The sequence below is a fragment of the Macrotis lagotis genome, chromosome X (genome assembly GCF_037893015.1).
Source record: "Macrotis lagotis isolate mMagLag1 chromosome X, bilby.v1.9.chrom.fasta, whole genome shotgun sequence".
In the NCBI taxonomy this organism is placed as follows: Eukaryota; Metazoa; Chordata; class Mammalia; order Peramelemorphia; family Peramelidae; genus Macrotis; species Macrotis lagotis.
This window is the reverse complement of record NC_133666.1, coordinates 409,573,429-409,589,973: the sequence shown is the minus strand read 5'-3', so window position 1 is coordinate 409,589,973 and position 16,545 is coordinate 409,573,429. Positions and strand designations below refer to the sequence as shown.

General features: G+C 32.9%; 1 protein-coding gene across 1 annotated transcript in view; it reads left to right on the top strand.

Annotated features, from left to right (window-relative positions):
- The window catches only part of PREX2 (phosphatidylinositol-3,4,5-trisphosphate dependent Rac exchange factor 2), a 401,699-nt gene that overhangs the window by 322,496 nt on the left and 62,658 nt on the right, over window positions 1–16,545 (top strand). Inside the window, exons 35-36 of the mRNA XM_074202053.1 lie at window positions 14,179–14,245; window positions 14,509–14,699. Of these exons, the coding sequence (XP_074058154.1) occupies window positions 14,179–14,245; window positions 14,509–14,699 (258 nt within the window). The remainder of the gene's footprint in view (window positions 1–14,178; window positions 14,246–14,508; window positions 14,700–16,545) is intronic.

Below are 16,545 nucleotides of genomic sequence, written 5' to 3'. Positions count from 1 at the left end.
CTGTTATCTTGAAGTAAGTTAAGGAAAGGGGGTTGCCAAATTATACCTTGTTCTGTGTCCAAAGTTAGCACAGGGATTCCCTGTCAGCCCTTTCTGCTCAGCTTCCAGATCCCCTTGATGTCCTTACATTAAGATACTCTGAATATGTTGCAAAAAAAATATGATGCTCCTGCTATTGCCATACCCAAATTACAAAGATTACAGTTCTGCTCTCACCTTTGTGTCACAGACCTCTCTTCTGCCCTCCTAAGTTTTCTTGGGCTGGAAAAATATCTCACTTTGACCTTTGGTTGGCTCTGCCACTCCAGAATTTAATTTGAGGCATTATTTTAAAGTTGTATGGAGGGAAAGGGCTTGACTGTTTCCTCTGTTCTTCCATCTTGACTTCCAGAATCACCCTTGCTCTCAAGGAATTCATAGTTTAGTGGTAAAGTTAATATGGAAACACCTATGTAGAATTAAATTTAAATGGATGGATGAATGGGTGGATGAATGTGGAAGATTGGATGGATAAGTAGATAGATAGGTAATTTGCTCCATATAATAAATTGTACATAATCAACAGAGGGAATGCACTAGCATTAATAGGAATCATGAAAGACTTCTTGAAGAAGATAGAATTTAAGTTGGAACTTGAAGGAAGCCAGGGAAACCAAGAAGCAGAGATAAGGAGGGAGAAAATTTCTGTATAGGGGACAGCAAGTGAATATGTACAGAATATAGAGATGAAGGATCTTTAATGAGGGGCCACAAAGAGGTTATTGTCACTGTCAGCCAATTAATATTTATTAAGCACCTAATGCATGTTTAGTTCTCTCCTAAGTGATAGGGATATTTAAATAAAGTAAAATAAGTAAAAATTAATGCTATTCCCTCCTTCCCCTGCAAAGAGTGAAATACAAATAAGCCACAAGGTAAAGTGGAAATAAATAAGAGAGAAAGCATTAAATTTAAGATGGATCTGGACAATTATTTGCGTACTAGAACTTGAAGGAAATTAGGGAAATCAGGAGAAGAGAAGGGAGAGATATGCAGGAATGCCAGTGAAAATGACTGGACCCAATAAAGACCTATTCTAAAATGTATCAAAGTTAGAGGAGACAAATGAACAAATATGAGAGATAATAGTAATATTGACAGAACTGAGCCAAAATTGGGTACTGAGGGAGAATGAGAAGGCAAGGATGACACCTAGATTTTGAATCTAGTTAACTAGGAGGAAGGTGGTAATCTTGATAATTAAAGGAAAGTTCTGAGGGTGGAGTGGTGAAAAAGAAAGAGAGAATTCCAGCTATGAGGCATAGACAAGGAAATCATAGATTCCAGAGATGATATACCTTATGCAAAAAATAGCAGTGAGGCCAGTGTCAGTGAATTCTAGAATACATGGATGACAATAAGATATAGATGTCTCTCCATTTTGAAGGTCTTGCTCTTTAGTAGATAAGACAGAAATAAATTGGGAATTTAATAATTCTAATTTCTGTTTGCCATCAATCAATATTGTATTATTTTCCCTAAGCAGCAGAACTTTGTTTTCATATTTCCTCTCCTTTTCCTTAAAATCACTAAATAATAACAATAGTGATGATAAAGAAAAAAATTTTGAGTTCCCCCCTCAACCTTTCCCATCCCTGCAAGCCTCAGATTGCATCTAAGGCTTATTTTTCCTGATTTTATTCTAACTTTCAAGCTAACCTTTTGTATTTATTCTTGGTTAAATGTTTCTGGATGCCATTGCTAGAATATGTCCTTTTTAATTTGAACTAATTAGTTCCATTTATAGAACATTATTTCTTCTTCTGAATCATTCAAAATCATTGTTCAGAGGTTTGTTTTTAGAACCTTCCATAATCTTGATGCTTCCTTCTCATTTAGGACCTTTTTTATCATCGAATTATTGCTATTTATTTTATTGACTTTTTTGAAATCTTAAATCTTGTACAAATGGTTCATAGTGTCCACAAATTTGACTGCTGTGAAACTAAGTATTCTATAACTGAAGATTTTAGTCATGATCCCTTCTACCTGTTCTTTATTAGTGGTCAGAATTAAGTAGACAGAAATAGTAATCCTTGACATCTTCTGTAATTGCAAAACAGGGACAGTTAAACATTTTTGTTAATATTTTTTGGCAAACTTGCAAAACTTGTGAATCTTATCTAATAATAATGTTTTTAAATTCTCATTTGATTACATTAAAATGCATAGAAAGGATTTCAAGAAAATTGATTAATATATTAAAATAAAGATCTAATTTTCATCAAAATTCAGACTCTCCTGAAATCCAGTGACTTAAGGTTAAGAATTCTATCCATGGACTTCAGACAAAGGAAAGGATTATCTTCCATTTTAGTCTCCTAGCCAGTAATTTTTTTTTAGAATTGAATTATTCTAAAGCATATATTTAAACCCAGCCCTAAAGAATTAGACATTTTAAAAACCCCAAAATAAAAATATAAAACCATGTTTACTTCAAATCCATTTTATCCTCAACTACTCTGGAGTCTTATAGTATTTCCAATGAAATGTGAAAATATTAATTTAATGAGGCTTACTGGGGTTAGTATCTGCAGACATTTATCCCCAGCCATCACTGTGTCTTACTGGGAGAAATACTGCAGAAGGTGATGCTCAATGAATTTCATTTCTGATTAATATTCTGTTCAACAAACATTGATTGAGCATCTCCCACAGGCAAGGCACTGTCATAAGTGCTAAGGGAGATATAAAAATAAATAAGACATCAGCAGTATACAGTCTGCCAATGAAAATGTTAACCACCTATGAAATTAATTTATTAATCAATCAACAGGCATTTATCAAGAGTCCTTTGTGAGTCTTGACATTGTAAAAGGGATAAATGTTCAATAAATCAAATGATCTGTACTAATACATATACATACAAATAAAGATAAATAGAATAAATACAGAACTAAATACATAGTGGTTTAAAAGGAAAGGCACTAGCAATTGAGGGAGTATCTGGAAAGAAGGGCTTGTGAAGTCTTTGGGAAATAAAGGAATTTAAGAGGCAGAGATGATATGGGAGAATATTCAAGAAATGAAAGGATAATTTGTGCATGAAACAGAGGTGGAATGTCCAAGGTAAAGAACAGAATTAGTAAAGAAGAAACTTTTTTCTTAAAGTCTCACTGTTCCTGTCTGCCTCTTAAATTGTTAATGATTTGAAAACATGAACAATAACAGAACAGTATGTTACAGGAATCATTTTGAATATTTTCTCATATGTTTGCAAATTATTTTTTTTCAATATGCTTTTGCTTAAATTACAGCAATCTGTTTTAGTAGTCTCAAAGTTTCTAATTCTTCTCCTAGATTTATATATAGTATTATATTAATTAATAGAAGTGTAAAAAAACAAGACTGGATAGACTGTTTGACCTGGAGTCAGGAAGACCTGGGGTCAAATGTGGCCTCAGATTTGCACTAGTTCTGTGACCTTGGACAAGTCACTTAACCCATTTACCTAAGTTTTTTCATCTGTCAAAAGAGTTGGAGAAGAAAATACCAAATGGGATCATGAAAGAGTAGGATGTGACTAAAAATGACTGGGCACCAAAGATCTTTAAAAATGTGATATATTTTGTAGTATATTTGGAACAAAGTTTTTTTAACTTTGTGTCAAGTAATGCAATAGAAACATTTTTAAATTTTTCACTTAATTAAACAATTAACATGAAAATTCCAAGTTTCTTTAGGGATGCATATTTTGTCAGTTATTTTTATCTGTAACTTCATTTTGTTTAAATATTTTAATAATCTCTGTGAAATTTTGTACACTAATCTTAATGATCACATTTGAATAGAATTTTATTAAATAGTCATGTGGTTAATCCCTCCCTCAACCTATCCCTAGAGCATCTTAACGGACCATTATTCATTTAAAGGATTTTGTTGACAATCAGTAACCTACCACTAGGTGGCATTTGTGAGAATAGATAGATGCTATAGCCAAAAGGAGAAGCACAAAAAGAACTCAAGAAAGATTTAAAAAATCAGAGTAGAATAAAATGAGTTTTAGAAAAGCAGAGAACTGATTTTTCTCATGCAAATCAAGGAGGACCAGTGAATTTTAAAATTAAGTCTCTATTTGGAAGAATTAGAAACTTTATGATATACTCTTTGTGACCCCATTTGGGCTTTCTTAGTATAGATATTGGAGTGGGTTGCTATTCTTTCTCCAATTCATTTTACAGATGAGGAAACTGAAGCAACCAGGCTTAAATTACTTGCCCAGGGTCATACAGCTAATAAGTGTCTGAAGCTAGATTTGAATTCCAGAAGATGTGTCTTCCTGCCTCAAGACCCAACAAACTATCCACAATGCTACAAAACTGCTCTATGGGTTAATACAAAGAGATAAACTTGTATTTTCTGTAATGAAAAGTTGTTAGTAATTACAAATACTAAAAAATGGAATAAATGGACTTATTAAATAGGGTTTGCCTGATAGGTCTTTGAGTAGAGACTGGGTTTTGAGTTTATGTTGAAGATTTGTACAGGGTTTCCTTTTCAGCTAGTTTCTGAGATCCCTTCCAACTATAAAATTCTGTAATTCTATTATATTTAATAAGAGGTAATTCTATGTTACACTAGTAATATATTCCTTATTTATTAGCATTAACATGCACTAGGACACAAGGGGAATGGGGGGGGACCTTTGATAAATAAATAATCTTGTCTCTGTTTTTGCTCTTTTTGATCTTGATCCTTCCATTAAAATCACTGTCAAAATGCCTATGTAGTAACTGAATAATAAGCATATATATCTGATGCAAATTTCACTTAAGATATTCTGATACTTGCCTCATAGGGGCAAAGATCCTCAGTCAAATTTCAAAGATTTATTAATAGTCATTATATGTTCATTGTTCTAAAATATTGTGAATAGGAAACAAAAAAAGACATTAGGCTTAAAGTGGGTTTGGATACCTGTTTTGCCTCTCTGGTAGCTAGCTGTGTGATCTGGGACAAATCACTTAATCATTCAGAGCCTAATTCCTCATGTGTGAAAATGGGGTTAATAACATAAGGTTATTAACTTCCCAAAGTTTTTTTGAGGTTAAGGTAAAATTTTAAACTTAAAATTTTTATAAATGATAATGACTTTGCTAATCTCAGAGCAGTAAAGTTTTCATTCGTGACAAGGAAATTGTGGGTTAAGATGCTAATAAATTTTCCATCCCTTACACTCTGACCTTTACACTCATTTGTCATTAATATATTCCATTATAAAGAGGCTATGTGTGATATTTTAAGAACTCTGTTAGGTGCTCAGAATATCAAGACATAAATGACATATCATCTGCCTTCAAGTAACTTACATTCTACCAGCAAGGAGAAATAGCATATACAAAGTTAAGCAAATGAAACATATAAACATATATACATATGTACAAAAGAAAGACAAATTTGGGTGTTGGTGAGTTTGAGAGTATTAATAATTGTGGGGGATAGGGCTTTCTTTAGAAATTTCTTTAGAAAATAGAGCCCAGAGATGAAAAATGAAGGAAATAAGGTCTTTTTGAGAGATGATTATAACAATGACAAACTTTCTAGACATGAGGAAGCCTGTGCAAGGGAAATTTAGCAGGGGAGTGATATACTCAGACTTTTATTTAGAGAGACTTTTTTCCAGTTTTGTGGTAGATGGATTGGGGAGAAGAAAAACTAGAAGTAGAGAATCAATTAGGATATTCTTTTAGGAGTCCAGGAAAGAGGTGCTGAGGACCACAATTAAACTGGTGGCTCTGTGATAGGAAAGACAATGGATTTTGTGGAGCCAGAGTTGACAAGATTTGTAACAGATTCTTCAAGATACAACAAAGTGAAAAATTAAAGGTGACTCCAAGGTTTCAAATCTGGTTGACCAAAAGGATGATAGTAACAATAGCTCTGACAGGAATAGGAAAGTTAGACAGAGGAATTTAGTAGGGATAGATAATGAGTTATATTTTGGGCATGCTGAGTTTGAGATATACAGAAAGGAGTTGATGCAACACTGTAGTTGAAGAAAGAGACACATGATGACTTGATGTTTAAACTTGTGAAAGCTGATGAGAGTCCAAAGAGAAAGAGGGAGAGAAGAAAGAGTAAAAGGACCTGAGTAGAATTATTAGATGATGGACCATAAATTTACTAATGGCCCTGTAAAGGAAACTAAGAAGGTTTCAGCAGGAAAACCTGGAGAAAAAAATGTCATGAAAAAATGAGAAAGGAGAGGTGATGAATTGACCAACAACAACAAAAGTGGCAAAATGGTTATAGGATGATAGATTTTTACAAAATAAAGGAACATTTGAGGTCATCTAGTACAATACTTTCATTTTACAATTCATAGAATAAAAATGACTTGATCAAGTATTAAATGACCAAACTAGGATTTGAATTTAACTGAGTTACATCCTGGTGTAAAAGCCTTATTCCTCCTACCCAACCCTGATTTTAGCCCCCTTAATATGTAGACTCCTTGACAAACAAGACCCATCTGTCTTTTTGTTGGTATTTGTACCCTGTGGACTTAATAAAGTGCCTGACATGTGGTAAGCATTTAATAAATACTTCTTGACTTGACTTTAATTGACCCAGCATCTCTGACTCCAAATTCAGCTACTATTATCATGTATCTTGCTGCGTCAAGAAGTATAAAGGCTGAGAAAAGGTTTTGAAATTTAGTATTTGAGACCATTGGAAACATTAGAAAGAATAGCTTCAGTCAAGTGTTAGGTTTAGATGCCTAATGGAAGGACTGAAAAGTAATGGGAAGTAATGGGAATTTAAGGAAAAATTTGAGACAGAAAACGTAGATGGATTTTCCAAGGAGTTTGATGGTAAAAGAAGAAAAAGAATATGAAGATGATAGCTTGAGGGTTTAGTGGAGGTAGAGTGTGATTTTTGGGGGGATTTTTAAAATTTTTTTAAATAGTTGGAGGAACTTGTATTTATTTATATGCAGAAGGAAAATGATAAATGTTGATAAGGAGAACTTGAAAATGAGAGAGAGAGAAGGAATGATGATAATGATGCTGATGTATGTGGTTTAAAGAATACTTTTTGGAAGAGCTAAAGTAAATAAGAACAATATTAAATCAATCAGAGAGGGATAAAGATGTGAATGAAAAAAGCACTTGTTAATCAATTAAAGCAAGAAATGCAGAATATTGGCTAGAGATCTGATCTTAGAATTTGGGTTTGCTGACACTGACATATATTGGCTCTTAATGAGTTAGGACCTTTGAGTGCTTTAGGTAATCCATTCTAAACCTTTGGTTGAAGAAAAGGTGCAAATCCTCATCTGGGAGCTCTTGTACCAATGAAATCAAAATTCCAGTTTTTATCCCTCTCCCCTTCAAAGGCTGTGCCTCATGATGCTGATCATGCAGAGAGAAGTGACCTGATCCTGAAGAATTGTTAAAAATAATCTTCAAATTACATGTCTATGGAACCAGTCTTTAGAATTACTTTTTATGGTTCTTAACTCATTAATGTTCAAATTTCTTCCTATGCTTGTCTCTGTGCTCCCCATGGACTTTATTTTTCTGTCTTTCCATTTGAGCATCATCACTTCCTTGATCACTTTGTCAAAACCTTGATAATAGATGTCAGGTGATTATTTCCAGTTTTGAAATTTTCTCCTTGCTAAGCCACTGATTTAAATGTCTCAGTCTCTCAAAGTGCATTTTCTTCTTTAATGTCCTATTGCTTATGGCCAGACTTAGCAAAGAATGTCTTTATCTCACTCTGTAATGTTTTATATGTAGTGTAATTATCTTGGTCTTGTTATTTCATAATAATGACTGTGGAATTTCAAGAAAAATCCGTCAAAATTTAGTTTATGCAATTCAAGTGTATATTGTACAGCCTAGTTTAGAGAAAAAAAATCAGGCAGTAGTTTCCTCCTACTATAGGTCTGAATTATAGAAGAATTGTCTATTAGAGATTATAAATAGCAACAGTGGGCCCTCAGAAATTTTAATAAAATTTGGTATATTAAAAGTGCTATGACTTCATTCTTGCTCACTTCAAAAACATAATAAACTGTTGTCCAACTTTGGATCAAGGCCAATGTTACCATTAACTTTTCCCATAAAGTTTGATTAAGGAGCATAGCAAGCCTTTTGTAATTAAGTAAAGTGCTTTAGAAATTTATTTGCTGTCCACGAATTGTCATACTGTGAGAAATACTGGAGTTTATAAAAAGCTACAGCCATAGCAGGCTGGTAGAATTTCTGACTAAGCTGTCTCTTTCTGATGGGAAATATCTTCTCTAAGAAGCATTTAATTGTTTTTTTTTTTCATTTAAATGAATCATTAAAGCTTCAAGTTCCAGTCCTTTAGATTTCCAAGTAATTATAACTGCATTTAAATAACAAATTAATGTGCTATTATAACATACAGGTTGCTATATTTTCTCATCATTGTCCTTGCAATCCATTAGTTTATGGTTGGTTTTTTTTTCATTTTTCCATTCTGAGGATATGTTCTAATTTCAGTAAATAACTTTATGATTCTGTGGCAGGAGTTATTTTAAGCTTTTATTTTAAAGAATTTGCTGTATATGTTATCACATATTTATAGCAGTATTTATTTGAGTCGTCGTGTAGAAAAGATGGAATTGCTTTTCTTTAAAAAGTATCCTTTACTGAGGAAGAAGAATGCTACCCTTCTTATGTTGAAGTGATATTCATTAAATATATAAAGTGAGATAGATGGTTTTAAATATGGTCAGTGTGGGAATTTATTTTCATTGATGAGGCATATACATTAAAAGGATTCTTATTTTGTTATTTGATTCCCCCCTCCCCCGGGGAGTTGGAGAAAAATGCTTGATAATCATAAAAACTTAATAACAAATATCGAGCAATAGCATGTCCTCCCTAGTTACACCTTCAAAAAAAGCTTATTTTTTTGATGTTCCACAATTATAAATCATTTACAGTATTGTTCCATACACACATGTACAGGAAAAATATCCCTTATTTCTTGCAACTCCTTCCTAACACATTCATTATTCAACAACTTCTCCTTCATTGCACTTATCATCCAATTACATTTTCCTGTTCAAATCCTTTTTGCAATTAGATATGGACCCAAAGAATACTTTTTAACTTTCCTTAGTAACTTAGTAACTTGCTTACAGACTTCCTCCACCTCAGTTTTATTTTATCAGTATGAATGATTTTATTATACATGTTGATGACTCCTTTAAACATTCTAGTCTCCTAATTTATCAAATTCCTCACCTTCCATGACCTCTTCATTAATATTTCCCCAGCTACCTGCTGTGACCATACTGTTTCTCTCCATGATCCTGAAGCCTGAAATTCTTTCTTCTCTCTGACAACTATCTTTGGTCTTTCCACTTCTTTTATAGCTTCATCCTTTTTGCAGCTATTGTTTATTACCATCCTGACCTCTGGTACCTCTGTTCTTCCTGTTTTCTCTCCCCTTCCACTCAAATCTCTATGCTAGCTTCACCTCCTACTTGTAGTCCAGATTTTATAACTATAATCATTTCAATAGGTCACCATCTTGCACTTTCTGCTTTGTACTTCTATTATTATGCCCCACAAATATTCCAATATGGGTCACTCTTTGCCTCCCTCATTCTCCTTCTCTTTTCTTGTTCAAGAGGAAAGTATTACAGAAGTAAGTGATAATTATTTAGTGGCACACTGGCAAGAGGTAGAATTTCATGTGTAGAAAACAGAAAATTGGTAAGTTTGACTAGATAAATAAGTGCGTGCCAAAGAAGATACATGTCATTGAATGACTTTGCAAAGATAATCATCAAATTGCTTGTCTTCTCAAGAAAGTAGATGGATTAGGATGTAGGGAGATAATTTAGATTATTTAAATTAAAAAAAATATATTAATTAAATTTAAAATTTTAAAAATAAGTGTTGAAAATTTTTGCATGTAATTTGGAAATGTTTAATGAAATAAATTAAACTATATTAAAAAAGACTTCAAACCTAAAAAAACCAAATCATTCTTTATAAATCAAACATCAGACTATGTTAGACACCTATTAAGAACCTTCATTGGTTCCCTATTTCCCATAAGATAAAATAAACTTTCCCCCTAGTATTTAAGGCTCTCCATTGTTCTCTAGTTTCATACTACCTCTTCCTATCATTGTGCATTTTGAAAAGATGTCTAGAAAATAATCCCTCCATTTTGTTATATGGGGAGAAATTATTTTCTATTAAGGTCTGGGTGAGGCACTTCTTCCATAAAACTTTCCTTGATCCTCCTAGCTGAAGTGATTTTTTCCTCAACAAATTTTCTTGTAGACTAGTATCTGGACCTCTTATTGACATTTATTCCATTCTACTGCATTTCATGTTTGTTTTGTCCATATGGTGCTATCCCCATCCCCACTACATCCCTGTCTTCTTAATTTAATTCCCTTAATGGCAGACACTGTCATTTTTCATGTTCATAATCCCAAATTGAATTTATTAAAAGTTGCCATAAAACTTTTCCCCATGAATTCTTCACTTCCTGAATTCATCTTTTCTTTTGTTTAATCTGCAAATTTGAAAGTTCTGCCAATTGAACCTAATAGAAAATAGCAGAATGAGATCAACATATTCTTTTTGCTTGAGTCAGCAATACTGCCATTTGCAATGGAATGGAACTTTCTGAAAGAAGAGTATGCTCAATATAATAATCTCAAAAAGACCCATATACTGAGCACTTTAAAGCTTACAAAGATCTTTTTTAGATGTACTAAGACTTAGTCAACAGTAATATCAAGTTTTTGTAGTACAGTATCCTGAGGAGGTGAAAATGATCTTTGGATCCTTGGTAAGTATTTATATAATGCATTTTTCTCCATGTAACTCAAGGTTTAGGGAACCCTCAATCTTAACAAGTGATTTTAACTAACTGTAGTCAGCTCTGAAATGTCCCCCCCCCCCGATAAAGTCCTATTAATATTGTTCCCTTCACTTTCTGTACTTTGAGAAATTTCTGTACAGGAATCATGGAATGATGCATTAGAAATTTTGACTCTACAATTTAGTTGCTAATTATATGACCCGAGAATGATTAAATCAAGCTTATTATCTTTTCCCTAAACCTATTTCTTTTTCCCATAGCATTATTTGTCTTTAGAACTATAATAAACTAGTCTTCTTCATTTAAAGCATGATATTTCTATCCTGTCAATTTTATCTTTGCAACATTTTTTATATCTGTATCTTCTTTATTTCCATTTCACTTCCTTTCTGTAATGTGTACTTATCATACATCAGGGCTATTGCAATAGCATTCCCAATAGGTCTTCTCATTTTTACACTCCCTCCTTTTTGGCCTCCCTCATCTCTTCATCCCACACCATACCTTCTATTATATTTTGCAATGTTTTCACATTTGTACTCTAAGTATCAATGTATATTAAAGCAAGCATGCCTACATAGTTTATAGGCTAGCTGTGTTAAAATGTTGCAATAGGGCATTTACACTGATTGGTCTGTGTACTAAGGAGGAAAAAGAGGGACCATTGGTTGTGCTTCCTCTAGGAGAGTTGACATACTTGACCTATCTACTATCCTCTCCCTAGGTTGTATATATTGAATTATCTTGGAGAATCCTTTAAAATTCTTCAGAGGATGTCTGTATGTTTTCATCCACTGAAAGACATGTAGGTTCATAAACTGTAATTCTGTTCATGGTTGTCTTTTCTTTGTCACATCATTAGCAATACAAGGTGAAATGACTAATTGTTTTACAAAGTGATATTTCTTGTTACTTTTGGATGTACAATGAAATCAGTACTGGCAACTTCTTTATTGGTCTCCCATAAGGGAATAGGAGAACCATCCTTCAATTTAATTGCCACTTCTTAATGACTTATGGTTCATTTCTAGTGAGCATTATAAAATTAATATATTTTATTTCCTACAATAATGCTTTAGCTTATTGGTCATCTGACAAGGAATTCATGTTTAGGGTGCCAAAAGTATTTTTTCTTTTAAATATTTTTATTCATTTGTTTCAATAATGTGCAATGGTAGTTTTCACTATTCATTTTTTTAAATTTGAGTTTTACATTTTTCTCTCTTCCACCCTTCCCTCTCCACTCACCCTAACAGAAAGTAATCTAATATAATCTCTACATCTATAATTATGCTAAACACAGATCCATATTTATCATGTTGTGAAAGAAGAATCAAATCAAAATAGAAGATAAAAAAATTAGAGAGAAAAAGTGACATAATACATTAAGACAACTTTTAAAAATTGAAGACAGTAAGCTTTAGCCTGCATTTAAGCTCCGCAGTTTCCTCTCTGGATATTGATAGTATTTTCCATCACAAGTCTTAAAATCATCTTTGATTATTGTGCTGCTGAAATGAAGAAGTCCATCACAGTTGATCATCATCCAGTGTTGTTGTTAGTGTGTATAATGTTCTTCTGGTCCTGCCTATTCACTCAATGTCAGTTCATTTAAGCCTTTCCAGGCTCTTCAGTAGTCCTGTCCCTTGTGATCTCTTATAGTACATTAGTATTCCATTACATTCACAAAGCACAATTTGTTAAGCCATTCCCCAATTGATGTGCATTCCCTCAATTTCTAATGTTTTGCCAACATGAAAAGAGCTACTCTGAATATTGTTGTATATGTGGGTTTTTAACCCCTTTTTGTGATCTTTTTTGGATATAGACATAGTAATGGTATTACTGGATCAAAGGATATGCACAGTTTTATTGGCCTTTGGTGCCAAATGTTTTATTTGTGTTTCTAGGTGACCTAAAATCTATGTGATTCTTAGCATTCTCTGATTGTTGCTAGTTTCAATGCTGAAATGAAAGGGGTAGCTAAGAGGAATGAGGCATATTTTGTATTTTACTTTGCTTTGTGAGTTACCATGGTCAATAGATTTATAAATTTAGGGTTAGTCTGCTGGTGAAGAGCCCCTCCATTTTTAACTAAGCTCCCTTTGGAACTTTACTTGAGTTCATTTCAGCTTAGCAAGGATTGTAACGGGTAATATCTTTGACAATCCTGCACCATATTTTTGCTGCATGAGACCTTTTTGGAGAGTAATATTTTTGTCCTTTTGTTTTTAAGACACGTCAGTAAATGTTATTTGGGTTCCTACTTCAGAACATCTTATTTTGGAAATTCAAAGTGTGTTGCTCAATATTATCAAAATTCCAAGTTATCATAAAACTTTTTGATGTGATGAAATAGCTATTTTATAGATATAAAAAGCCCACTTCTCTAAAACTGAAAGGATTAAAATATTCACAAAATCAATTTGACTATTATCATGTGCCAACTGATGCAGTATTATTAGCAATTAAGGAAAAATCCACAAGGCAGAATGATAAAACTTACCGGGGGTAAAAGTTGAAAATCAGGGAACATTGGGAAGCAAGATGAAATACTAAGATCTGATTCAATTACCAGAGATTTTATGGACACCATTATCCAAGAGATGGAATTAAGGACTTTGATGAGTTTTGAGTCAGTGAAGCCCAGGAAATCTATTACTGATTAGTGTGTTAAGACGTAGGGAGCATTCAGAAGTTCATTTGCAGTTAAGGTGCATCCTGGAAATTCAGGTAATTTTTTTTCCAGAGAGGTTCCTGTGCATTGTCTTAAATGACCCTGTTGCTCTTCATCATCTCAGGAGGTCAACACTATGCCATATGCTGAATTTGTCACCTTCCAAGATACAAGAATATAACTTGCATGCTAGGCTGGCTTTTACCATTCCTTTAAATTAGTGAAGAACTTACTGAATATTATTTTTCTAACTACAAAGTGCAAATGAATTATTATTATTTGTGACCAATAGTAGAGCAGGCTCTAGGAAAATCCTACTAGTAAGTATTGAATCCTTGGATAAAATGTTATTTTCAAGCATATCCACTGTGAAATAATGTAAAATTGGGATGGGGCACAGATTTTTCCCCTTAGCTACACAGAGATATGTTATTTGGAGAATTTGGAGATTTAGTAATTATAGTAAAAGGAGTGATATTGATTACTCCCTCTTTCTATACTAGGACCTATTTATTATCAGTTTCTTTACAAATAAACAATAAAAGTAAAAGCACATGTGGTCATTAAAAAAAGGATTTGCTAACATTTCCTGATAAACAAGTAATTTTGTTTTCCTTCTTTGGATTTTTTAGGGCTTTCTACTTGGACAAGTCAAATTCACCTCCTAACTCCACATCAAAAGCTGCTTATATAGATAAGGTAAAATAAGATAAAAATTTAGTTTAATATTTCTTTGTTAGTGAAATATACCACTCTACTAAGCTTTTTGGATTTGCCTTGGAGATTGGGATAATTGTGACCTCTCCAGTAGCAGTATTTGAATTATCCAATTCTGTTATCTCCGAAGAGTGGTAATATCAATTTTTTCCAGCCCATTCAGTAAACAAGAAAGACATCTATAGTTGCAAAATGTCTCTTGATGGAACATATTTGCCTTTCTTTATGTGTGCTTTCTCCTGCAGCTCATGAGACCTCTGAATGCTTTGGATGAACTTTATCGTCTGGTAATCTCATTCATTAGATCAAAACGTACAGCAGCCTGTGCTTACACAGCATGCAGTGCCTCAGGAGTTGGACTGCTCTCAGTTTCTTCAGAACTCTGCAACAGGCTAGGAGCATGCCACATCATCATGTGCAATAGTGGAGTTCATAGGTATGTGTTCTTATCCATCTTTCTTGTTTCACAACAAGTTTGAGATTTTACATAGTATGTACTACTTAAATCTGGTTATTTAGGAGGGACATTATCTAACCACATTTTTGAAACAGAAGTAATCAAATATTCTGAAGTTTTTAAATTATATATGCCTATTGACTCAGTGAGAAGTGCTCCATGTAGCGGCAATTTTTAGTAGCAGGGAACTATAACAAAACTGATACTGATCAATTAAAGACCACTGTGGAATCAGAGGACATTGGTTAAAAACAATTCTTCCTCATTACTGTTTTGACTTGAAAAAGTCAGTTAACTTCCTTGGGTCTCAGTTTTCTCATCTATAAAAAGAGTAAGTTGGGACAGAGTAGGGGTAGTCCTGGCTCTATGAATGTAATGGAAGATTAATTGAGTCCTAAGAAATAACAAGTAGCGTCAGCTAGGTGGTTCAGTGGATGGAGCAATGACCCTGGAGTCAGGAGGACCTGAGTTCAAATCTTAACTCAGACACTTAATAATTAACTAACTGTGGGACCTTAGGCAAGTCACTTAACACCATTGCCTTAAATAAATAATTTTTAAAAAAGGAATAACAAATATAAATCAAATAAATTTGTAAAGATATTAGTTAATTCCCCAGTGATCCAAGAAAATTCTAAAGGACTTATGATGAAAAGTACTATCCATATCCAGAGAAAGAACTGATGGAGTCCAAATGCAGATTTTTTATTTTCTTTATTTTTTTTTAGTTTGGAGGGGCTGTTTTCTTTTACAGCTTGACTTACATGGAAATGTGATTTTCATGGCTATACATGTATTACCCATACCAAGTTGCTTGCTATCTCAATGGGAGGAGGGAAGGAAATGAAAATTTAGAACTCAAAATTTGAGAAAAATAATACTTAAATTGTTTTTACTTATAATTTAGAAAAAATAAAATATTAAAGAAAAATCAGGAAAAAAGGTTGATTGAGCTAATGCAAAAAGAAATAAGTAGAACTAGCAGAATATTTTATATCATGATCACACTAATGTAAAGAAGAAAAATGCTGGAAGACAAATTAATAAGTCAAGTTATTACTCAGAAAGTTGACTGATAGTCAAGCGTGACTCCTATTTTTTTAATAGAGAAATTATTGACTAGGGTTTCAAAATAAAGCATTTGTTTTCAGAGGTAGTCAATGAGTTTGTTTTGCTTGAGTATACTTACAGGTTTTAAAGGTTTCTATTGGAGGAAATATGTCATTTATTTAAAAATAAAGAGATTAAATAAGTAATTGTAAAAGGGAAAAACCAGTTAGTTAAAATATCCAATTTACCTTTCCAAAATCCATTATCCATTAATGAAGTAAATAATTTATCCTTTTCTTTCCTATCTTATAATTGAAGAATGGGTCATAGATTAATGAGTCATTCAGTTGAAATAACAATTTAAATAACAGTCTTCTATCACCAGACTTAACCTTTTTTTTTAAAGCATGTAGAAATGGGATTAGGTTATATATTATTATAGAGTTTCCTTCTTTTTGTCTGACCCAGTATAGTTCACTTTCTAAGATGTGTTTGTTCTGTTTAAAATACTTTTAATTTTTGAGCTTTGAGTGGTTTTGAGGGGGGTATTTCTTTATATCCCTAGCAGCTTGGAACTGTTGATTTGACTTGAGATAGATTTAAAATATGTGATCTTATTTTTGGCTACTGTTTTAATTATCATAATATTAATTTCATTTTAATATTTTACTTCTGTGCCTCTATTATACAGGAATCACTTTTAGGTTCGACTGAAATATAAAATAACTTGTTGGGAGAATAAACTATAGAACTCTGAGGTAGTCTTTACTTAGTA